Genomic DNA, 25,396 nt, shown 5'->3' with positions numbered 1-25,396 from the left:
CGTGCCACCATGCCCGGCTAATTTTTGTAAAGACAGGGTTTCACCACGTTGGTCAGGCTGGTCTCGAACTCCTGACCTCGTGATCCGGTCGCCTCGGCCTCCCAAAGTGCTGGGATCACAGGCGTAAGCCACTGTGCCCGGCCCATTAACTTCTTAAGTTTGCCTGAACAAAGTTTTCTTAAACCTCTGGACCCGGCTATTGCTTGTTTACCAATAGATATTTTCTCTGCACCCTCACCAGCATTTGGTGGTGTCTCTATTCTTATTTTAGCCATTCTGATAGGTGTTAGTGATATCTGGTGGTTTTAATTTGCATTCCCCCAATAACTAATGCTGTTGAACATCTTTTCCTGTGCTTGTTACCTGGGTCTCCTCTTTGATGAAATGTCTGTTTATATTTTTTGCCTATTTTCTGATTGAATTTCTTATATTATTTTTGCTGTTGAGTTTTGCGAGTTCTTGATATATTCTAGATACCATTTCTTTGTCAGATATGCCATTTGAAAATATTTTTTCCTAGATTTAGCTTATCTTCCCATCCTCTTAATATGGTCCTTCCCAGAGCAAAAGCTTTAAATTCTGATGAAGTCTAATTTATCAATTTTTCCTTTTATGGATGCTTTTGGTGTCAAGTCTAAGAACTCTTTGCCTAGTCCTGAAACTTGAAGATTTTCTCCTATTTTTAAACGGTTTTATTGCTTTATGTTTTACACTTAATTTCATGATCTATTTTGAGACACTATTTTATGAGGTGTAAGACAGGGGTGTCTAATGCTTTGGCTTCCCTAGACCACACTGGAAGAATTGTCTTGGGCCGCATATAAAATACACTAACGATAGCTGATGAGCTTTAAAAAAAAATCGCAAAAAAAAAAAAAATCAATGTTTTAAGAAAGTTTACGCATTTGTGTTGGGCTACATTCAAAGCTGCCCTGGGCTGCATGCAGCCTGCAGGGCGCAGGTTGGACAAGCTTGGTGTAAGACTTGGGTCAAGGTTCATTTTTTGCCTATGAATGTCTAACTGCCTTGGCACGATCTGTTGAAAGGCTAACTTTCATCGGCTGAACTGATTTGCGTCTCCTGCGGTTGTATCTGCACCCGTAACTCATATGGGCCTATTTCTGTTTGGGTCTATTCTCCTCCATTGATCTACTTGCTGGGATTTTGATAGAAATTGTTAGGCTTGTATATCCATCTTTGACATCTTTGGTATGAAGAATCTTCCAATCTATGAACATGGCATGTGTCTCTGCTTAGATCTTCTTCTCATCCACATTGTATTATTTTCAGCATATAAGTCCTTTATATTTTGCTAGTTTATATCTGAGTAATTTTGTTTCATTGTAAATGGTATTATATTTTTAATGTTACTGTCTACTGTCCATTACCACTATATAAAAATAAGATAGATTTTTGCATGTTTATCTTGTGTCCTGCAACCTTGCTATACTCACTTATTAGTTCTAGGAGTTTTCTTGTATATTCCTTGGGATTTTCTTTATAGAAAATTGTGTGATCTGATTAGAAACAATTTTACCTCTTCCATTCTGATCTATATGCCTTTTGCTTCCTTTTCTTGCCTTACTACGCTGACCGGAACTTCCAGCACTATGTTGGATAAGTGTGGTGACTGTGGACATCCCTGCTTTGTTCCCCAGCCACAGTAGTAAAACGTTCAGGCTTTCACCACTAAGCATGATGTCAGCTGTAGGTTTTATGTAGATGTTCTTTTTCAAGTTGAGAAAGTTCCCCACTAATCCTATTATTCTGAGTTTTTAACATGAATGGTTGAATTTTGTCAAATGCTTCTGCTGCATCAAATATGATCATGGTATCTTCTTTATTCATCAGCTTGTTAATATGGTAGATTACATTGATTGAATTTTTTTATTTTTGTAGAGCTGGGTCTTGCAGTTCACCTAGGCTGGCCTTGAACTCCTGGCATCAAGTGATCCTCTCGCCTTGGCATCCCAAAGTACTGGGAGATTACAGGCATGAGCCACTGTGCCCTGCCTTGATTGCATTTTTTCTTTTCTTTTTTTTTTTTTTTTGAGATAGAGTCTTGCTCTGTTGCCTAGGCTGAAGTGTGGTGCTGCCACCTCAGCTCACTGCAAATTCTGTTACCCAGGTTCAAGCGATTCTTGTGCCTCAGCCTTCCAAGTAGCTGGGATTACAAGCGTCCGCCACCACACCTGGCTAATTTTTGTATTTGTAATAGAGACGAGATTTCACCATGTTGGACAGACTGGGCCCGAACTCCTGACTTCAAGTGATCTACCCACCTTGGCCTCCCAAAGTTCTGGGATTGCAGGCATGAGCCACCACTCCTGGCTCTAGATCGCATTTTGAATATTGAACCAGCCTTGCATCTGTGGAATAAATGCCACTTGGTCACAGTGTATCATTCTTTATTTTTTTGAGACGGAGTCTTACTTTGTCACCCAGACTGGAGTGCAGTGGTGTGATCATAGCTCAATGCAGCCTTGACCTCCCAGGCTCACTCAGGCAATCCTCCTATCTCAACCTCCCAAGTAGCTGGGAATATAGGCGTGTACCACCATGCCCAGCTAATTTTTTTATTTTTTGTAGAGGGGTCTCACTATGTTGCCCAGCCTGGTCTTGAACTCCTGAGCTCAAGTGATCCCAATCCCCCTGCCTCAGCCTCCCAAAGTGCTGGGATTACACACATGAACCACCACACCCAGCTGTGTATAATTCTTTCTATGTATTGCTGAATTCTATTTGTAAACATTTTGTTAAATATTTTTTGCATCAAAATTCACGAGGATGTTGGTGTGTAAAGGATTTTTTTGTACTGTCTTTATCTGGTTTTAGTGTCAGGATAATACTAGCTTCATAAAATGAACTGGGAAGTTGTCCTTCCTCTTTATTTTCTGGAAGAGACTGTATAGAAATGTTAATTCTTCCTTAAACAAACAATTCTTCGATAGAATTCTCTAGTGAAACCACCGGGCCTGAAGACTTCTCTTTGAGGAGTTTTAAAGCTATAAGTTCAATTTCCTAATGATTATAGAGCTATTCAAATGATCTATTTTATATCAAGTGAGTTGTGGTAGTTTGTGTTTTTTGAGGAAGTGGTCAGTTTCATCTAAGTTGTTAACTTCCTATGTGTAGAGCTGTTTGTGGCATTCCCTTATCCTTTTGATGGCTGCAGGGACTGGAGTGGCACTCCTTGTTTCATTCCTGATGTTGTAACTTCTCTGTTTTTTTAGTCAGTCTTGCTAGAGGTCTGTTCTGGGCTCAAGCAATCCTACCATCTATCTCAGCCTCCCACATAGCTGAGACTACAGGCCTGTGTCACCACATCCAGCTATTTTTTTTTTTTTTTTTTTGTAGAAACAGGATTTCACCATGTTGCTCAGGCTGGTCTTGAACTCCTGGCCTCAAGCAATCTACCTGCCTTGGCCTCCCAAAGTGCTGGGATTAGAAGTGTGAGCCACCACGCCCAATTAATGTTGTCTTTTTTTTTTTTTTTTTTTTTTTCAGACGGAGTTTCGCTCTTGTTGCCCAGGCTGGAGTGCAATGGTGCGATCTCGGGTCACCACAACCTCTGCCTCCCAGGTTCAAGCGATTCTCCTGCCTCAGCCTCCCGAGTAGCTGGGATTACAGGCATGCGCCACCACACCCGGCTCATTTTGTATTTTTAGTAGAGATGGGGTTTACTCAATGTTGGTCAGGCTGGTCTCAAACTCCTGACCTCAGGTGATCCACCTGCCTTGGCCTCCCAATGTGCTGGGATAACAGGCGTGAGCCACCGTGCCTGGCCAATATTGTCTTTTTTTTTTTTTTAAAGAGACAGGGTCTTGCTCTGTTGCCCAGGCTGGAGTGCAATGGCGTGATCATAGCTCACTGCAGCCTCGAACTTCTTGGCTCGAGTGATCCTTCCCCCTCAGCCTCCTGAATAGCTGCGACTACAGGCACACACTGCCATGTCGGCTAATTAAAAAAATTTTTTTAGAGATGAGATCTTGCTATATTGCCCAGACTGGTCCTGAACTCCTGTCCTCAAGCAATCCTCCTGCCTTGGCCTCCCAAAGCAGGGGGATTATAGGTGTGAGCCACCGTGTCAGCCTGTGTTGTCCCTTTGCCAGTTCCAGTGAAGCACAGACCTCATCTCCTTTTATGTTCCTTTACCTTTACCTTTCTATAATTATCTTAAATATGTCCTTTATGTACATTTTGAACCACATCAGATATTGCTATGATTTTTGCTTCTGCTATCAAACGTAATTCAGAAAACTCTAAAGAAGGAAAGCCTATTGTATTTGGTGATAAATTCTTAGTTTTCCTTCATCTGAGAATGTTTTGATTACTTCTTCATTCCTGAAAGATATATTCACTGGGTACAGGATTCTAGCTTGACGGTTTTCTTTGAGCACTTGAAGAAAAACAATTGCGTCCCTTTCTTCTGGTCTTTTTGGTTTCTGATGAGAAATTCACTGTCATCCAAATTCTTTTTCCCTTACTGGTGAAGTATCATCTTTCTCTGACTGCTTTTGAGAATTCTGTCTTTCATTTTTAGAAGTCTAATCATATGTCTCTGGCATAGATTTCTTTGGGTTTATGCTATTTGGGGTTTGCTCAGTTTCTTGATTCTGTATGTTTATGTCTCTTGCCAAATTCAGGAAATTTTTTAGCCATTATTTCTTCAAGTACTTTTTCAGGCTGTTATCTTTCTCTGTTGCAGGGATTTCAATGAAACGAATGTTATATCATTTGTTATCATCTCATAGGCCCCTGAAGCTCTATTTTAAACCCCATTCTTTTTATTTTTCTGAGACAGAGTTCTGCTCTGTTGACCAGGCTGGAGTGGCATGATCTCGGCTCACTGTAACCTCTGCCTCCTAGGTTCAAGGGATTCTCCTGCCTTAGCCTCCCAGGTAGCTGGAACTATAGGCGTGTGCCACCAAGCCTGGCTAATTTTTTGTATTTTTTTTTTCAGTAGAGATGGGGTTTCACTGTGTTAGCCAGGATGGTCTCGATCTCCTGACCTTGTGATCCGCTCACCTCAGCCTCCCAAAGTGCTGGGATTACAGGTGTGAGCCACAGCACCCGGCCGAAGACCCACTCTATTTCTTCTCTGTGGTCTGGATTTCTATTGTTCTGTCTTTCAGCTCATAGATTTCTCTGTCCTCTTATTTTTCTATTAAGCCCATCCACTGAGCTTTATATTTTGGCTGCTGCTGTTCTTAGTTCTACAATTTCCAATTTCCATTTGGTTCTTCTTTTATGTTGTCCTTCTCTTTGCTGACACTTTGTTTCACTTGTTTCAAGTGTGTTCACAATTTCTCATTGAAGCGTTTTTACTGTGTCTGCTGTAAAATATTTGTTAGATAATTTTAACATCATCATCTTAGTGCAGGCGTATATTGATTATTATTGTTCATTCAATTTGAAATCTTTCTAGTTCTTGGTATGATGAATGATTTTCACGTGAAACCTGGACATTTTTGCCTTACTTTATGAGAATCTGGATCTTATTCAACCTTCCTGTTTGGGCTGCCATTTTCTGACGTTATGCTGGCAGGAGAAGGGGTATGCCACTCATTACTGCCAAGTGGAAGTAGAAGTAGAAGTCTAGGTTTCTTTTTTTTCTTTTGAGATGGAGTCTCTCTCTGTCACCCAGGCTGGAATGCAGTGGGGCGCTCTCAACTCAGTGCAACTTCTGCCTCCTGGGTTCAAGTGATTCTCTTGCCTCAGCCTCCCGAGTAGCTGGGATTACAGGAACACACCACAACACCTGGCTAATTTTTCGTACTTTTAGTAGAGATGGGGTTTCACCATATTAGCCAGGATGGTCTCAATCTCCTGACCTTGTGATCCGCCTGCCTCGGCCTCCCAAAGTGCTGGGATTACAGGAGTGAGCCACCGTGCCTGACTTTCTTTCTTTTTTTTTTTTTTTTTTGAGACAAAGTCTCGTTCTGTCACCTAGACTGAAGTGCAGTGTTGCCATCTCGGCTCACTGCAACCTCAGCCTCCCGGGTTCAAGCAATTCTCCTGCCTCAGCTTCCCGAGTAGCTGGGATTACAGGCGTGTGGCACCACACCTGGCTAATTTTTATATTTTTAGTAGAGACAAGGTTTCACCATCTTGGCCAGGCTGCTCTCAAACTCCTGACCCCAAGTGATCTGCCCACCTCGGCCTCCCAGAGTGCTGGGATTACAGGCAGGAGCCTGTGCCTGGCCAACGTCTATATTTTTTACTTGGCTGATGTTGACACCCAATGGGAGGACGCTCCCTGTGACTGACAGGTGTGGGTCCAAGATCCCGAGATATGGTCTCTACTGACACCATGGTGGGGGTGCCTAAGTCCTGGTTCTCTACCTGGCCTTCTTGACACACCTGGCAGGGGGTGTGGGATGCCTTGTTACAGCCTGTATTGGTGGAAGTCTGGGTTTTCCACTCCATCTTTGCAGGCGTGGATAGGCGTGGCAGCACAATTTCCCCCGCAGCATCTGGCTGGAGTAAAGCAGGTGTTGTCTCAAAGTTTTCTGTCTTGCTAGGCCATTCCTTTCCTGGTCCACTGGCTAGAGAGGACAGGCTTTGGTTGGGGCATTTTTGTGTCTGCCCTTACTGGCGTATCAGGTTTGCTGGCTTCTTCAGCACTAAGTGTGGGATACACAAGGTGAAAAGAAAACCCGGGGAACTCACCACCACGCTGTTTCTGTTTCTCTCTCTTGTTAAGTAGTTTCTAACAAAAGGTGTGGTGGGGGCAACAACTAATTTCCCAGTTAACACGTCACTGTACACAGAGGGGACACGGGAGCTATCAGAAAGGAGACCAGTTTTTCTGTGTGGTCCTGCTGATCCCCGAAGTTAAAACAGCAGCAGGCCTCAGCCATGAAGGGTCCAACAGTTATCTCTTCAGTGGTCTGGGCCAAAATTACAAGGGGAATTGGATGCGTTGGAGCAGTTAAAAGAAACAGAGATTTCCTTCATTGCTTTCAATCATTCCCAAAGAGACTGCAGGTCCTGTGAGCCCTCAGTGTAAAATCAATCAGTGGAGCCAGTTCTGACAGAGCAGCAGTGTGGACATGCTACAGAGCCTCCATGAGACCAAGAAACGGCGCCATGTTTCTTTACAATGTCACTGCTCTACAAATGACACGGTCAGTAGGTCAGAGACTTTGTTAACTTTCTGCCTTACCCTGGCCTGAAATTCCATTCTTGTCCACCTCCAAATAGCATAGGGTAGAGAGGGGTAAATTCACCAAGTCCTCGTACATAAAGTGCGCCAATCCTGGGACCATAAAACTGGAAGGAAAAGTTGGTCATTTATTCAACAAGAACTTTCCAAGGACCTACTCTGTATACATGCTACGTGCTTAGGGGCACACAGGAGAAATGCTCTGCAATGCACAGTCCTGCTGCTTCCTTGTGGCGCCTCTGAGTGCCACCCCTTTTGACACGCAGAGTCACAAAAGCCTTCGGGGCAGGGTGGAACCCCAACCTAGGAGGCAGCGCAGGTGCTAGACTCTCGTGCCCAGCTCTGTGGCAGGCAGCTCTCCCCTGCACATCATGTGATACAATTTGTAAAAGGATCTCAAGTCATACGAATCACAGGTTTAAAAAAAAAAAAAAAGAAAGAGAACGCATAAATAGAGAGGGGTTGGAACCAGCGGTTGGCCAGGGCTTTTCCTGCAAATGATTCCATGTTTCCAGCTGACACAATGCAGAACTCTGGAGTGCCAGTGTCAGGCCAGCACAGATACTCCTTTGGAAACCAGCTGAGGACTGTGCTTCAAAATTGAGTACTAAAAATAGCTCAGGCCCTGGTAAGCTGCCAGAAAGATGTGCAAAATTTTCAGAAGGGTCTTCACTGTTAACTATTTTCCCCATACTCCCACCTTAAAGATAGCTGCAAAGTTTTTGCTGAGGAGCCGCATCTGAAATCACATTAGAGAAAGCAATAATTTCCTGTCCCCACATCTTCCACCCCACACCCTCTGCATATGCTCTGTCCGCTGCAGAGACACTCACTGCCTGGCCGAACCCCCTGCCTTACTCTCCCTGAGATCTTGATGTCTCCTCCCCTAGCTTGGTCTACTGCCCCCACCCTGCCCCATGTGGGCTGGGCACCCCCATCATCCCTGCCATGGCATTCGTCCTGGCATGCTGGCCATGTGGGGCTCCCCTCTTAAAGCTCCTGAGGACAGGGATCCCATGTTGCTCCTCGCAGTGCCCCCAAGGCCTGGTTCATGGTGGGCAGTGAGGCTTACGGACCGAGGAGTAAACAGCCACCTGCGCAGCAGGCTCTGCCCACAGAGGGAGGAAGCCTCTGCAGACGTACCTTGTGCCCCACGATTGTAAGGAAGTCCACGCCCAGGTCCTCCACATCCACGCGCTGCTTCCCCAAGGCCTGTGCAGCATCCGTGTGCACGAGGATGGGAGGCAGCCCAGCTGCCACCCGTTCCTGGTTCAGGGCTTTAATGCGCTGGCTGATTTCAGGGACAGGCTGACGGGGAAAGGAAACAGTTGAGTATGTTGCTCCGATCTGATGAAAACTGAATGACAGAAATCAGGAGTAGTGAGCACAGGCCAAACATCATCAAAGTGAACAGAGAAACGGGAGAGGCCAGAGCTGGGAAACCTGAAACGCCATGAGTCTAAGCCGCTGTTCTTCCCCATGAGCTCTCCTTAAAGAGAAACAAAGGCCGACTCACCATGACAACGCCAGTCTCATTGTTGGCCAGCATGATGGTCACGAGGCATGTGGTTGGGCGGACTGCCGCGAGGATGTCGTCCACCTCTGCCTGCCCGCTCACCTTGGACACCGGGACAAAGGTGACCGCTGGGAAACAAACATGAGTACTGAACTGAGCTGCACAAATTGATTCCTCTCAAAACTGCATTCCAACAGAGCTTAACAGTTTTCTACAACTATAAAAGTAAACTGTTGTCCAAGTTCAGAAGACTATAAAGAAGAATATAAGCCACCCATCATCACTGGCCCAGCGTCACTGTCAGGTGCTTCAGTGTGAACGCGTCTTTAACGTGGCTGCAGTGAGTGAATCAGTGTCGTGGAACCTATGTGCCTTTCTGCTTCTACGGAGACAGAAGGCGAAGCGGAAACAGGGATGCAGGCTCTTGCTTTTGGGGAGGGTCCTAGCCGCACAGCACTTCACTGCCACGCATTCGGCACCAAGCCAGTGCTGATGAAGCCGCTCCTACGCGCCAGGCACTGGCTGCCCCAGGCACTGAGAGTCTCACTACTGCAGATGGAAAATGAGCAGAGGAGACTACATTGTTTAGCTTTAGTCCTTTGAGTTTAAAATGGTGAAAAACAAATGTATCCACTGCCCACTCAGGATCCTACTGAAATGAAAGAGAAAACAGCTACTTCTCCGAATAAGAATCAAATCAAAACAACACCAACAAAGGGTATCTGGCCAGGCGCAGTGGCTCACTTTGGGAGGCCGAGGTGGGTGGACTGCTTGAGCCCAGGGGTTCAAGACCAGCCTGGCAACATAGGGAGATCAGACCACTGCACTCCAGCCTGGCTGACACAGTAACACACTGTCTCAAATAAAAAGGGGTGGGGTGGGGTATGTGGACTAGGAATTTTGAGGAGTCCCTAAAATGTAGCAAGACGATGGCATTAGATTAACAGGGAAAAGAACACTTAAAGGCCAATCTGAAAGGATCCAGTGGCCGCCCAAGTTCAGGGTGGACAGCGGGAAGCGCAGGGCAAGGGCCAGCTACTGAGGCCGGCAGAGGACAGCGTCCCAATGTCCGAGCACTCCCTGCTCCCGTACACCAAGTCAGCGGCAGAGGCACTGGCCTCAGGCTGAGACAGCACCACAGGCCCAGAGAGGCACAAGGCAGGCTCACAGGAAGGGGGAAGGATCTAGAAAAGGGGGAGGAGCTTGAGGCATCTGCTAGGGGACTCAGAGGAGCAAAGCAAAGGCAGCTCTGTCCAGGGAAGTCACAGAGAAAAGTGGGCGGGGTCCACGCGGCTTGCTGGGCTCTGCTGCCACCACCTAATGCAGAGCCCACCGTGGGCCCTCCCTTCCTGGGAGACACCTCCTGGGGAAACGCATTGAGAATTGGAGATGAGCCCTCCCTAGGCCCTACATCAAACAATGAAATGCTTCATCCATCCACAGGAACAATCCAGGATTCCCAAGCCTGAGGAAAAACCAGGATGAACAGGTAAATGACTGATTCTAGATCACACAGAAGCAATCCCAGGAACAGGAAAATTAAAAAAATTCTAACTGGTATCTTCAGTGTGTGGAAAAGCAGGAAAAAAGACAAGCAATAAAAACTGCCTGCGACTGTACTTAAAGAGATAAAGAAAAGTATGATGACAATGGCTCATCAAATAGAGAGTCCTCAAGATAAACGAGAGAGAAATTATGAAAAAGAACCAAAAGGAAATCCCGGAGTTGGAAAGTACAACCGATATGAAGAATTCACTGGAGGGGCTCCAGAGTATACTGGAACTGGCAGAAAATACATTTAGTCAACATGAAGGTAGATTTACAGAGATTATGAAATCCAAATATAAGAGAGGAAAAACATGAGAAAGATAAACAGAGCCTCAGAGAAATGTGGGACACCATAAGGCACCAAATATGGAAAACAGGAGTAGCAGAAGGGCAGGAGCAAGAGAAAGTGGCAGAAAAGGTCTCTGAAAAATAATGGCTGAAAACGTCTCAAATGTGATGGAAAACATTAATCTACATACCCAAGAAGCTCAATGAATTCCAGGTAGGATAAAACACAAAGACATTCACTCCCAGACACATGATAATGAAAATGTTGAAAGCCAAAGACACAGAAAGTATCGCGAAATCAGCAAAAGAGATTCCGTCTCAAAAACATAAAGGAAAAAAAGGGCAGTGTAACTGTATATTGCTTCTCTTAACTGATTTAAAAGCAACTGTATAACATGTAAATAATTATTTTGTAGGGCTATAACACACAATATTTCATGATAATAGCACAAAGGAGGTGGAAGGGAGCAGAACTGTCTATTAAGGAAAGGACACCAGATGATAATTCAGATCCATGGAACAAATGAAGATAATGTGAAAAGGCAACTAAGAAGGTTACTCAAACAAAATCTATAAACCTATACTTGCTCTTTCTTCCCTTAGCTTCCTTAAAAGACATGAAATTGGCCAGGTGCAGTGGCTCATGCCTGTAAGCACTTCGGGAGGCCAAGGCAGGAGGATCACTTGAGCCCAGGAGTTCAAGACCAGCCTGGGCAACATAAGGGCACCTTATCTGCACAAAAAATAAAAAATTAGCCAGGTGTGATGGGATATGCCTGTAGTCCCAGCTACTAGGGCAGCTGAGGTGGAAGGATCACTTGAGCCTGGGAGGTTGAGGCTGTAGTGAGTTGTGATCATGACACCAAACTCCAGCCTGGGTGACAGGGTGGAATCTTGTCTCAAAAAAAAAAAAAAAAAAAAAAAAAAAGAAAGAAAGAAAGAAAGAAAAGACAGGAAATTAACTAAAATAATATTTGTGGCTGGGTGCAGTGGCTCATGCCTGTAATCCCAGCATTTTGGGAGGCCAAGGTGGCAGACCACTTGAGGCCAGGAGTTCAAGATCAGCCTGGCCAACATGGAGAAACCCCATTTCTACTAAAAATACAAAAATGAGATGGGCCTGATCGCACATGCCTGTAATCTCAGCTGCTTGAGAGGCTGAGGTGTGAGAATCACTTGAACCTGTGAGGTGGAGGTTGCAGTGAGCCAAGATTGCACCACTGCACTCCAGCTTGGGTGACAGAGCAAGACTCTGTCTCCAAAAAAAAAAAAAAAAAAAAAAAAGATATTTGTAACAATGCACTGTTGAGTTTGTAACATATATAGATGTAATACCCATAACAATAAAAGCACAGAAAAGAAGGAACAGAACTGTATAGGAGTAACATTTCTACATCTTACTGGAATTAAATTAGTAAAAATCTGAAGTAAATACTGGTAAGTTTATACATATATAGTAAGCCCTTGATAACCACTAAGAAAATAACTAATTTAAAAGTGAAAAAAGCACTAAAGAATTTTGATGTTAAACTAGAAAATATTCGTTAATGCAAAAGAAAACAGTAAAGGGGGAAAAGAGAACAAAAAATATATTAGACATCCAGAAAACAAAAAATGAAAATATAGGTGGTACTCCAACTATGTCAATAGTAACATTAAGAGTGAATGATTAAACAATCTAATAAAAAGGCAGAGGCTGTCAGACTAGATTTAAAAAGAACTGGCCGGGTGCAGTGGCTCACGCCTGTAATCCCAGCACTTTGGGAGGCCAAGGTGGATGATCACCTGAGATTAGGAGTTCAAGGTCAGCCTGGCCAACTTGGTGAAACCCTGTCTCTACTAAAAATACAAAAATTAGCCAGCCACGGTGGCGGGTGCCTGTAGTCCCAGCTACTCGGGAGGCTGAGGCAGGAGAATGGCTTGAACCTGGGAGGTGTAGGTGGCAGAGAGCCAAGATCGTGCCACTGCACTCTACAGCCTGGGCAACAGAGCGAGACTCTGTCTAAAAAAAAAAAAAGAAAATCCACAGGAGACCCATGCGTCCTGTTCAGGGATCTTGGGGTGGGCCTAGTTAACCTTCCCCAAAGGTGACTTTTCCCTTTTCGTATTATTCACATCAAAGATAAGTCTTCAATGCTGTGTGATGTTCAGGCAGTTTATTCTGGCAGTGCTCTTACAAGATAGCTAGCAGGAGCAGGCAGGTGGCAAGGGTCAGATACATTCAGGTATCAGATGACTGCCTGGCTGGGAAAGTCTCTGTCCAGAGAACATTCTCAGATTTTTGGGGATTCTTCCCCTTTCTTATCTTGTATTTAGTCCAGGTCAGTTACGAGGTTTTTCTTCCATAAGGGAGTTAAGCTATTTTGGTAAGGGTAAGCTTTGTATTTATGCTTTATGAGAGTTCCATCTATGCTGAGGTGGTCTTACCTCCTGGAAATTACCAAGCCAGGGTTGGAAATCCCTAGACCATGTTGCGTCATACTGCTAATTGACACATAGTGTCAGCCCTGCAAGATGTTTGCATGGGCCTTATGGCTATCATTAATCTCATAGCCACAATATGTCTCTTACAGTGTATTACAACATGTCAGATTTAAAGACATAAATGGATTAAAAGTAAAAGAATGGAAAAAGATATTTATGCTAGCAGCAACCATAAGACAGTTGGAATGACTATACTTACATAAAATAAAAGGGACTTAAAAAGTTACCAGCGATAAAGATGGACGTTTTATAATGATAAAAGAACCAGTTCATCCATAATATATAACAAATATAAATGTATATGCACCTAACAACAGAGCACCAAAATACACGAAGCAAAAACTGACAGGTTTCAAGGGAGAAACTGATTAATAGTGTGATCAACTATTAATCAGACCACTGATTAATAATAGTGGGATCATTCAAAATCACATTTTCAATAATGGATACAACAACTATGCAGAATTTTAACAAGGGAACAGAAGACTTGAATAACACTACAAATTAAGTAGACCTAACAGACATCTACGAGACACTCCACCCAACAACAGCAGAATATACATTATCCTCCAGTGCACTTGACATATACTCTAGGATAGACTATATGGCTAGGCCACAAAATAAAAAAAATTAAAGAATTTAAATCAAAGTATTTTCTAGCTCTTATGGAAGAAAATTAGAAATCACTAGCAGAAAGAAATCTTAGAAATTAAAAAACATATGGAAATTAAACAATACACTCTTAAATATCTAATGGGTCATAGAAAAAAAACCACAAGGGAGACTAGAAAATACTTTGAGATGAATGAAAACGAAGACACAACGTACTAAAACATGTGGAATGTAGTTAAAGCAGTGCTTAGAGGGAAATTTATATCTTTAAATGTGTACATTAAAAAAGAAAAAATGTCTGGGCATGGTGGCTCACACCTGTAATCCCAGCACTTTGGGAAGCCAAGGTGGGTGGGTCACTTGAGGTCAGGAGTTCGAGACAAGCCCAGCCAACATGGCAAAACCCTGTCTCTACTATAAATACAAAAATTAGCCAGATGTGGTGGTGCATGTCTGTAATCCCAGTGACTTGGGAGGCCGAGGCACAAGAACTGCTAAAATCTGGGAGGTGGAGGTTGCAGTAAGCTGAGATTGTGTCACTGCACTTCAGCCTGGGCAATAAGACTCTGTCTCAAAAAAAAAAAAAATACAAATCATAACTAATCTTCCACCTTAAGACAATGTAAAAAAAAGGAACAAACCAAACCTAAAACAAGAAGGAAGAAAGAACCCATTTATGCCTAGTGTTCCATTATTGGAACGCTAAGCTTGTGGGAGTTATTTATATCCTACTGCTCAAGGTTATTGCCAAGGTCTGATTTTTCACACAAAAAAACTTGCAACCTCTGGCATAAATGGGTTAATAAAGATTAGTGTAGAAGTTAATAAAATAGAGACTACAAAAATAACACAGGAAAATTAAAAGTTAGTTCTTTAAAAAGAGTTTTTAAAAAGATAAATCTTTAGCTAAATTGATCAAGAAAGAAAAAAATAAAATTACTAAAATCATGAATGAAAGGGATATATAAATCTTACAGAAATAAAAAAGGATTACCAGAGACTACTATAAACAATGGTATGCCAATAAAATTAGATAACAAATGAAATGCACAAATTCCTAGAAGGACACGAACAACTGAAAATGACTCAAAAGAGATAAAGCCTGAACAGTCCCATAAAAAGTAAAGAGACTGAATCAGTAACTTAAAAATTCTCCACAGAGAGAAGCCCAGGCCCAGATGTTGTCATTGGCAAACTCTATCAAATATTTAAAGATGAATTAAAACCAAATCTTCATAAACCCTTCCAAAAAACAGAAGAGGAGGGAACACTTCCCATGATTTATATGGAGCAAATTTTACCCTGACACTAAGCTAGACAAAGACACCACGAGAAAACTACAGACTAATACCTCTTATGAATATTCACAGAAAAATCTTCAGCAAAATACTAGTGAACCAAATCTAAAAACATATGAAAAGGATTAAATGGTTTAACATTCAAAAATTAGTTAAGGTAATACAACATTACAAACAGAATAAAGAACAAAAACCCACATGATCATCTCAATAAATGAAGAAAAAGCATTTAACAAAATCCAACACCCCTTTCATGATAAAAACACCCAACAAACCAAGCACAGAAGGGAACTTCCTCACCCTGATAAAGGCCATCTACAAAAAACCCACAGCTAACATTACATGAAATTATGAAAGAATGAATACCTTCCCTTACAATCACCAGCAAGATAAGGATATCCACCTTGGCCACTTCTACTCAACATTGTACAAGAGGTCCTAGCCAAGGCAATTAGACAAGAAAATAAAATTAAAGAAATACAAGTTGGACAACAAGAAGTAAAACTATCTCTAATTGTAGATGATATGACCCTCTATACAGAAAATCCTAAGGAATCCATTAAAGAACCAACTGAAACTAACAATTAGGCCGTGCATGGTGGCTCACGCCTGTAACCCCAGCACTTTGAGAGGCCAAAGTCAGGGGGATCACCTGAGGTCAGGAGTTCAAGACCAGCCTGACCAACATGGTGAAACCCCACCTCTACTAAAAATACAAAATTAGCCGGGCATGGTGGCACATGCCTATAATCCCAGCTACTTGGGAGGCTGAGGCAGGAGAATCACTTGAACCCAGGAGGCAGAGGTTGCAGTGAGCCAAGATCACTCCATTGCACTCCAGCCTGGGCAACAAGAGCGAAACTGCCTCACAAAAACAAAACTAAACTAAACTAAACTAACAATTAAAACTAATAAATTCAGCAAAGTTGCAGAACCCAAGAGTAACATACAAAATCAACTGTACAGTTGATCCTTGAACAATGTGAGGGTTAGGGATGTGGACCCCTCATGTAGTCGAAAATGTGTGTCTAACTTTTGACTCCCCCAAAACTTTTTTTTTTTTTTGAGATGGAGTCTTGCTCTGTTGCCCAGGCTGGAGTGTGGTGGCACCATCTCAGTTCACTACAGCCTCCACCTTCTGGGTTCAAGTGATTCTCCTGCCTCAGCCTCCCAAGTAGCTGGGATTACAGGTATGTGCCACCACTCCCGGCTAATTTTGTATATTTAGTAGAGATAGAGTTTTGCCATGTTGGTCAAGCTGGTCTCGAACTCCTGACCTCAAGTGATCCATCCCCCCTTGGCCTCCCAAAGTGCTGGGATTACAGATGTGAGACACCACACCCAGCCAGCTCCCCGCAAACCTAACCAACAAATAACCTACTGTTGACTAGAAGCCTTACTGATAACGTAAGCAGTTGATTAACACATATTTTGTATATTACACATTATATGCTATATTCTCACAATAAAGTAAGCTAGAGAAAAAATACTAAGAAAATCATAAGGAATAAAAAATATATTTACTATTAATTAAGTGGAAGCAGATCATCATAAAGGTCTTCATCTTCATCATCTTCACACTGAGTAGGCTGAGGAGGAGGAGGAAGAAGAGGGGTTGATCTTGATGACATAGAGACAGTGGAGATAGGAGAAAATCCACATATAAGTAGACCCACAGAGTTCAAACCCATGATGTTCAAGGGTCAACTACATTTACATACATTAGCAATGAACAATCCAAAAATGAAATAAGAAAACAATTCCATCTACAATAGTATCAAGAGAATAAAACACTTAAGGATAAATTTAACAAAAGTGCAAAAACTTAATCCTGAAAACTGCAAAAATTGCTGGAAGAAATTAAAGTAACTATAAAGACATCACATGTTCACGGATTGGAAAACAATATTGTTATGGTAGCAATACTGACCAAATTCATCTACAGATTCAATTCAATCCCTATCAACTCCTAGCTGGATTTTTTTTGCAGAAATTAACAAGCTGATCCTAAAATTCTTTTGAGATTTCAACAGATGCAGAATAGCCAAAACAATATTAAAAAATAACAAATTTGGAGAACTCCTACTTTCCTATTTCAAAACTTACTACAAACAACAGTAATCATAACAGTTTGGTACCAATCTAAGAACAGAAATATAGGTAAATGGAATAGAGTTGACAGTCAAGAAATAAACCCTCACATACTATGGTCAACTGATTTTCAATAAGGGTGCCAAGACCATCCATGGAAGAAGAGTCTTTTCAACAAATGTGCTGGAACAACTGGATGTCCACATGCAAAAAAAGTAAATTTGGACTCCTCCCTCACACCACACACAAAATTAACTCAAAATGTACCACAGATTTAAATGTAAGAGTTAAAACTATAAAACTCTTAGAAGAAAATATGAGTACATTTTCATGACCTTGGGCAGGACAAAATCTTCTTAGATATGACACAAGGAACAACAACAACAACAAAAGTAGACTTCATCAAAATGAAAAGCTTCTGTTCTTCAAAGGATACCATGAGAGCGAGAGCAAACCCACAGAATGAGAGAAAATATTTACAAATCATCTATCTGACAAGGGACTTGTATTAAGCATATATAAAGAACTCTTACAACTCAATAAAAAGACAAGTCATCCAATTAAAATAGAAGCAAGGACTTTAATAGACATTTTTCCAAAGAAGATATATACAAATGGCCAATGAGTACATGAAAGATGCTCAACACTACTGGCCATCAGGGAATTGTAAATCAAAACCAAAATGAGATACCACTTTACACCTACTAGGCTGGCAATAATCAAAAAGACAGATACCAAATGTCAGCAAAGACATAGAGGAACTGGAACCCTATGACACTGCAAATAGGAGTACTAAGTGGTGCGGCTACTTTGGAAAACAAAGCTTAAGGTTAAACAGAGTTACCTAACAGTTGTCAGATAGTTACCACATGACCCAGCAATCCCACTCAAGTATAAACCCAAAAGAAATAAAAACATACCAATACACTAAAACATATGCACAAATGTCACATTAGTCATAACAGCCAACAAATGGAAACAATCTAAATGTCTATCAACTGACAGACAAATAAAATGTGGTACAGATAGACAATGAAATGTTGTTCATCTGTAAAAAATGAATTAAATACATGTTACAACATGGGTGAACCTTGAAAACATTATGTTAAATGGAAGAAGCCCGTCAAAAAGAGCACATTATAAGATTCCATTCATAAGGGAGTCTAGAATATGGAAATCTGTAAAGACAGAAAGTAGATGAGTGGTAGCCTAGGGTTGAGGGAAATGAAGATTTACAGTTAACTGGTACAAGGTTTCTTTTGGGGCTGGTGAGAATTTTCTATAACTGACAGTGGTGATGGCTGCACAACTTGGTGAGCACACTAAAAACTGCTGAACTGTACACTTTCAGTGGATGAATGATAGCTCATTAAAGCCGATATACAAGAAATCCACTGGGATGTCTGGAGACAGAGGGAGCGTGAGGAAGGCTTATGAAGGTCCAAGCCCTCATTTTTACATTGAGGATGCTTGTGTTGATAAACCAAGAACTGGGGGTTAGGTTTTTAAGTTATTTAGCTTAAACTGGAAGTGGTTAAAATGATAATATCCACAAGAAAAACTCAAGGCAAACTGTAACAGTGGTTGCTGCTGCAGAGGTTTAGGGGCAGCAGGAGAATGACTTCTGTTTTTTTGTTTTGGAGATAGTGTCTCACTCTGTCGCCCAGGCTGGAGTGCAGTGGTGCGATTTTGGCTCACTGCAACCTCCCCCTCTCAGGTTCAAGTGATTCTCCTCCTTAGCCTCCCGAGTAGCTGGGATTATAGGTGCCCACCACCACGCCCGGCTAAATTTTTTTTGTATTTTTAGTAGAGACGGGGTTGCTATGTTGGCCAGGCTGGTCTCAAATTCCTGACCTCAAGTGATCTGTCCGCCTCGGCCTCCCAAAGTGCTGGGATGACAGGCGTGAGCCACCACACCCTGGCAGACTTTTTACTTTATACTTTTCTATAATATTTTAACTATTTCCATCACGTGCATGTCTATACATTTTTTAAATTGTACAATTTTAAACAAAAGGTTAATTAATTATAACAGTAACTAATAATAATGTATACTAAGTTGCCCTTCTCTGTATTGGTAAGATAGGGAAAAAAAGGTACCAGAGGCTGGGCTCTGGCCGGGCTCAGGTGGCTCACACCTGTAATCCCAGCACTTTGGGAGGCCAAGGCAGGCAGATTACCTGAGGTCAGGAGTTCAAGACCAGCCTGGTCAACATGGTGAAACCCCATCTCTATTAAAAATATAAAAATTAGCCGGGCATGGTGGCGTGTGCCTGTAATCCCAGCTACTCAGGAGGCTGAAGCAGGAGAATTGCTTGAACCCAGGAGGCAGGGGCTGCAGTGAACTGAGATTACACCACTGTACACCAGCCTGGGCAACAGAGTAAGACTCCATCTCAAAGAAAAAAAAAAAGGTACCAAAAACTAACAGTACTTAAATAAGAAAATTAGATTTTTTTAAGTGGTAAAAAATTAAATCTTGGGATCTAAATCCTTCACGTGAATATGTTTACCTATGGGCAAGCATTCAAGTAAGACCACAGAGAGAATGTTATAAATTTTTTTTTCCCCCTGAGATGGAGTCTTGCTGTCTCTCAGGCTGGAGTACAATGGATCTTGGCTCACTGCAATCTCCATCTCCAGGGTCCAAGTGATTCTCCTGCCTCAACCTCCCCAGAAGCTGGAACTACAGGCACGTACCACCATGTCTGGCTAATTTTTGTATTTTTAGTAGATATGGGGTTTCACCATGTTGGCCAGGCTGGTCTCGAACTCCTGACCTCAAGTGATCCACCCGCCTCCGCCTCCCAAAGTGCTAGGATTACAAGGCTTGAGCCACTGCGCCCAGCCAAAAATTTTTTTCTTTCCAAAAAAGGCTTCATAGTCAAACCAAGCAGTTTGGCCACAGTACCTTAATCTTTAAGATAAAAATATTTTCTTTTTATTCACCTGCAGGTTTCCAGACAGATTACACAAGAAAACTCAGGCTGAGAAGAAAATCTGTTTCAAGGATAGTGTTGATTAATTGGCTGCCCCATTTTTACAAGTTAATGGTCTACACCTGGTGAACATGTCACTCCCTTTTGGGACTTCCTATGACTCTGTGGCTCTGTCCCTGCTGTGTGACAGCCACAAGGCCACTGCTGCTGCAGCGAGCCTCCTCCTCCCTGAGGGCCCCTGCGCCTGCTGCTGCACCTGGGCACCACCTCACTCCGCTTCTCCACACACAGCAGGAGGCCTCGCGTCATGGGTGCTGAGATAAGGTTCGGCAGCTCGCTTATTCCAGGCTTCAAACCTGAAGTTTAAGTCTATTTCATCCTTTTCCTTCATGTGAGAGGAGAGTGGGAGCCGAGATTTTATGGTGAAAACCAAATAATGACAAGCATCATTTGCCTATTTGCAGGCGTACTATTTAAAGTTTAAATATTTATTGTATGCAAGTTTCAAATATCACTCAGTTATACAAATGGCTAGTTCTACATATTCATTCTCAATGTTTTTCCTAAGGGAAAGTTTGGCCACACTTGCCGACCCTCTTGTGGCAACTGGCCTCTGCACCGAGAGGGGCAGCCAGGGAGCCCAGTGCAGTGAGGGGCAACTATTCACCAAGGTGCCAGGGCCTGCCTCCCCATCAGGACCAGTGAGTTACAGTGAGTGGCACACTGAATCTACATCTCCGCAGCGGATCCCGGGCTCTGCTCGCAGGCCACTTCCCGCCTCGCAGCTGGAGCTCAGCAGGCTGGTCCCGGGGCCACCCTGCACTCACTCACCTGCCACTTGTTCTTCCACCAGGTGCTCCAGGGGCAGCCGGATGGAGTCGTGTTCCACCGAGGAAGTAATGAAATGGGGCTTGGCCCCCTTCACTGGGCTGTGGTGCGCACCTGTGTGTGCCTCTGAGGGCTGGCTTGCGTGGAAATGTTTCACCACAGAATGGATTACTAAATTATTTGACTGCAGAGACACAGCAAAAAAAGCATTTACAAAAACTGTGCTGAGGTAAGGGTCAGAGCAACAAATTCTGTTACTTAATTTCTTTTGTGGCTAACATCAAAAAAGCTTCAAAGAAATTCAACTTCCTGAGTTGGACCTTTTGAAAGATTTGGGGTTTTCCAACATTCAAAAACATGAGATTCATTTCCAGTCAATCATGTCTGTTTTATTGTTAAGCAGTATTATTAATTTTTAAGAATTTATATAAATGTATTGGTATAAGTGCAGTTTGGTTATATGCATAGACTATTATGAATTTTTACATTTTATAAATCTGCCATAAAGAGTATTTTGTCCAGCCACCCACTATTGGTGGGAATATAAATTGGCACAACCTCTACTGTGGGCCATTTATCACATCTACCAAATGAGCCCCGTGGCCCAGCAATTCCAGTTCTTGGACTTTTTCCTACAGCTACATTCACAGTGAAACAAAATAGTGTGTATAAAGGTTATTTATATTTATTAAGTGCAGCACTGTCTGTTACAGCAAAACCTTGGAAAGTCCTTAAATATCTACCAATTAGGGATGAAAAGGAATGATTCCAGGGCAACAATGACGGAGAAACCTTTATGGAAATAACAATGCAAAGCAGGTTACTTTACATATTACATTACAAAAATCCTATTGGCTACCTGGAATTTACTTAAAGGATATATACTAATTATCTCGAGCTAGTATGCAATATAGCAAGACCACACATTACTCTTTCTTTGTTTCTGAGACAGGGTCTCACTCTCTTGCCCAGGATGGAGTGCAACAGCATGATCATAGCTCACTGCAGCCTTGAATTCCTGGGTTCAAATGATTCTGCCACCTCAGCTTCCCTAGTAGCTGGGACTACAGGTGTACACCACCACGCCCAGCTAATTTTTTTTTTCTTTGTAGAGATGGACTCTCCCTATGTTGCTCAGGGAGGTCTCAAACTCCTGGGCTCAACCAACCCTCCTGCCTTGACCTCCCAAAGTACTGGGATTACAGGCATGAGCCACCACACTTGGCCTACTCTTTCTTTAAATGAAAATGTAGCAAAAGGGAATCACTTTCTGTGTATTTTATTATAACTTACAGTTAAAAGAATGTGAGTGTGTTCAGAAGCTTTACCTCAGTACCCCCGGAAGTGAAGATTATATCTTGAGGTTTCCCCCCTATCATCTTCGCGAGGCTTTCCCGAGCTGCATTTATAATATCCTTGGCCTTTCTTCCTTGAGGGACCAAAAAGGAAATTCATTAACATTGCTTCACCAAGCTCAATCAACGCATCTAAAAGGACAACCAAATACAAAGGAATAAGAGGTCTGCGTGGGCCATTCTAAGACAAAACCTGGCCCCTTAATGTGAGCACAGCAAAATGCTACAACCTAGACACAACCCGGCAAAGGGGCGGCCAAGACAGAAACGAACCAGGGACCAAACTGAGAGTTATTAACTCCATGAGACCCAGAAACAAGTACGGGAGCCTGGCTAAGAACCTGGACATCCCCCAAGATGTGGCTTTCTTCTTACCGGATGCTAGAGGGAGGGAAGCTGTGGCCATCTGCCTTGCTTCCCATTCATCAAGAGAGGAGAATGAAAGGATGAAATGAGTTGCAAACAACAAAAATAAGCAAAAACAGAACTCATGACACCTCAACACGAAGTCCAGTGCCATATCTCATTTTGCATGTCGCCCACAGCGTACCTGGGCTACAAAGGTTACTGTCTCAGGGACACACCTGCTTTCAAACAGGGCTATGCATCCGGCCATCACCCAGTTTCACTGGCTAGAAGGAAAACACAGCAACCACGCTTGATGGGGCAAAGAAAGAAAGGCTCTGGCATGGGAATTCTGAAAGTTTCAGTGACCATTCTTAGTGTACACACCAGGAGTCCCCAAACTTTTTTGACCATTCAGTCTTATTTAAAAAAAAAAAAAAAATTGAGCAGGCTCCACTAAAACATATACTATTACAAAACATCATAAAAAAGAGAAATATAAAAAGCTGAGGTAAAATAAATATGCAAAGTAATTCTGCTGCTCCTTAACGTTACTGTATAGATGTCAGATTTAGTAGTAGTTTCCTAAACATCTAAGTGGTGTTTAGGAAAACTCCATCATTTTTCTTGGTGACACTAAAAGTCACCGTAATAAACTGTCACCCTCACTCTCAGCCTTCCCTCTCTCAGTGATAATGGTTTGGCTGTGTCCCCACCCAAATCTCATCTTGAATTGTAGCTCCCATAATTCCCACGTCATCAGAGGGACCCGGTGGGAGGTAACTGAATCACAGCGGCAGGTCTTTCCCACGCTATTGTCGTGATAGTGAATCAGTCTCATGAAATGTGATGGTTTTATAAAGGGGAGCTCCCCTGCACACACACTCTTCTCTGCTGCCACGTAAGACGTGACTTTGCTCCTCTTTCGCCTTCCTCCGTGATTGTGAGGCCTCCCCAGCCATGGGAAACTGTGAGTCAGTTAAACCTTTTTCCTTTATAAATTACCCAGTCTCAGGTACATCTTTATTAGCAGCATGAGAACAGACTAATACACTCAGGAAATGGCAACTCCATCCCTCAGCAGCCCAGGGCAAAAGCGTGGGCTCTTTCCCTTTTCATTCCCCGCCAATTAATCCACCAGCAAATGCTGTAGGCTCTGTGTTCAAAAGATGTTCCAAACCTGACTCTGCCTCTCCACCGCCCAGCCACCAACCAAGCCAAGGCCACCGCTGTGATGTTCTCCTAGCAGGCCCCCACCAGGGTCCCTTCTCCACATAGTGGACAAAGTAATGCCTCGAAAACTCAAATACATTTTGGGCACTGTGCTTCATCCCTCCCCCAGCAGGGTGCTGAGTACACAGCTGCTGCTCAGTCAGTGCTGCTTACATCAGCGGTTTCCAAAACCCCAAGGCCCTCTCACGAGGTCCACAAAGTCAAAACTGTTTTCATGATGATACTAAGAGATGAACTGCCTTTTTCACGGTCCTTTTCTCACAGGTATATGGTGAAGCTTCCAGAGGCTTCCGTTACTATAATGTAGTGACTGCAGTGGGCTGGAGGGGGAGGTCTGAGCACCAGCTATCTTCCAGCAACAGGCAGTAAAGAGACTTCCACATGCACAACAGTGCAACGCTCACTAGGTTTCTTCTGTTTTGCCGAAGACAGTTTATTTTTCATAAAAATTCTTGAATGCTGAGCTTATTTTCAGGGTTTTTGTTTGTTTGTTTTGCTATTATAAGCAAGACTGTGATAAATATCTTAGGTATGTAAAATCTTTCCCCACATCCTCAACATTTTCCTTAAAATAAATTTCCCTCAAAGACTTTAGACAATAATATTTAGGCCGGGCATGGTGGCTCACACCTGTAATCCCGGCACTTTGGGAGGCCAAGGTGGGTGGATCACAAGGTCAGGAGTTCAAGACCAGCCTGGCCAAGATGGTGAAACCCCGTCTCTACTAAAAATACAAAATTAACCAGGCATGGTGGCGCGTGCCTCTAGTCCCAGTTACTTGGGAGGCTGAGGCAGAAGAATCGCTTGAATCTGGGAGGTGGAGGTTGCAGCGACCCGAGATTGTACCACTGCACTCCAGCCTGGGTAAGAGCGAGACTCAGTCTCAAAATAATAATAATAATAATCATCATCATCATCATCATAATATTTAAATATTATTAAAGAATGTTTAAATAACAATATTGTGAAAATAATTAAACCACTCTATAAATTGATTTTTTTTCTTTTGCATTTCTATCTGAGTAGCAACAGAAAGTGAACTGCAACACTTTTGAGTTTATGGTTCTTAATTTGTGGAAACAAAAGCTACCAAGGAAACCTAAAAGCCACTGCCAGGCTTCATTCAGGTCCAGAACATGATTTCTCCCTGAGAGCGATTCCCAGACTTTTTCAGGAGACAATGCCTGTCATCGGCATTTAATTATTCTCCATATTTTCAAGTTTAATACGTCAGAAATTTCAATTTTACTAAAGGAGAGACTGGATACAAGGCAATGTGCAGAAGATTAGCCAGAATAGATCAACAAATAAGCCAACAAATAAGTTAATGAATGACTAGTATCTGAGCTGAAGGGCTTTAAGTTGCTGTGAAATGTTTAATAAGCAAATGGATATGAGAACATATTAAACTTGTAAATTGTACACAAGTGTTACTAAATCATATGGCCTGGCAATATTCTGTTTGAAGTTATTTTAGTTCATCATAATCCACAGTTAACATAGTTTATCTTAATTATCCCTAATAAACATTAAATAAGAAAGGTAAGACTTTAGCTTGCTCATCTGTCTGAAAAACAGAATGTAACTCTGTCATAGAACTGACTTGAAGCAAATTATTCTCCAAAACCTCCAATTTAATGCTCTACCTTACAATAAGAATAAATTGGAAACAAATAAGAATATTCATAACT

At 42.5% G+C, this 25,396-nt stretch overlaps 1 protein-coding gene across 5 annotated transcripts in view; it reads right to left on the bottom strand.

Annotated features, from left to right (window-relative positions):
- Window positions 1–25,396, bottom strand: part of SCLY (selenocysteine lyase) — a 40,115-nt gene that overhangs the window by 8,758 nt on the left and 5,961 nt on the right. For 3 of the 5 annotated variants that reach the window (XM_024243814.3, XM_054550065.1, XM_054550063.1), the window contains exons 3-7: window positions 22,101–22,201; window positions 20,776–20,956; window positions 8,685–8,812; window positions 8,312–8,476; window positions 7,169–7,275 (exon numbers count right to left, since the gene is read on the bottom strand). In XM_024243814.3, coding sequence (XP_024099582.2) covers window positions 7,169–7,275; window positions 8,312–8,476; window positions 8,685–8,812; window positions 20,776–20,956; window positions 22,101–22,201 — 682 coding nt within the window. Of the gene's footprint in view, window positions 1–7,168; window positions 7,276–8,311; window positions 8,477–8,684; window positions 8,813–16,438; window positions 16,504–20,775; window positions 20,957–22,100; window positions 22,202–25,396 lie in introns of those variants that run through there. The other 2 variants (XM_054550066.2, XM_054550064.2) reach the window with 2 other exon arrangements.

Source organism: Pongo abelii, chromosome 11 (genome assembly GCF_028885655.2).
Source record: "Pongo abelii isolate AG06213 chromosome 11, NHGRI_mPonAbe1-v2.0_pri, whole genome shotgun sequence".
NCBI classification, from domain to species: domain Eukaryota; kingdom Metazoa; phylum Chordata; class Mammalia; order Primates; family Hominidae; genus Pongo; species Pongo abelii.
Note: the sequence above shows the minus strand (reverse complement) of the source record. Positions and strands in the feature narration are given on the sequence as shown.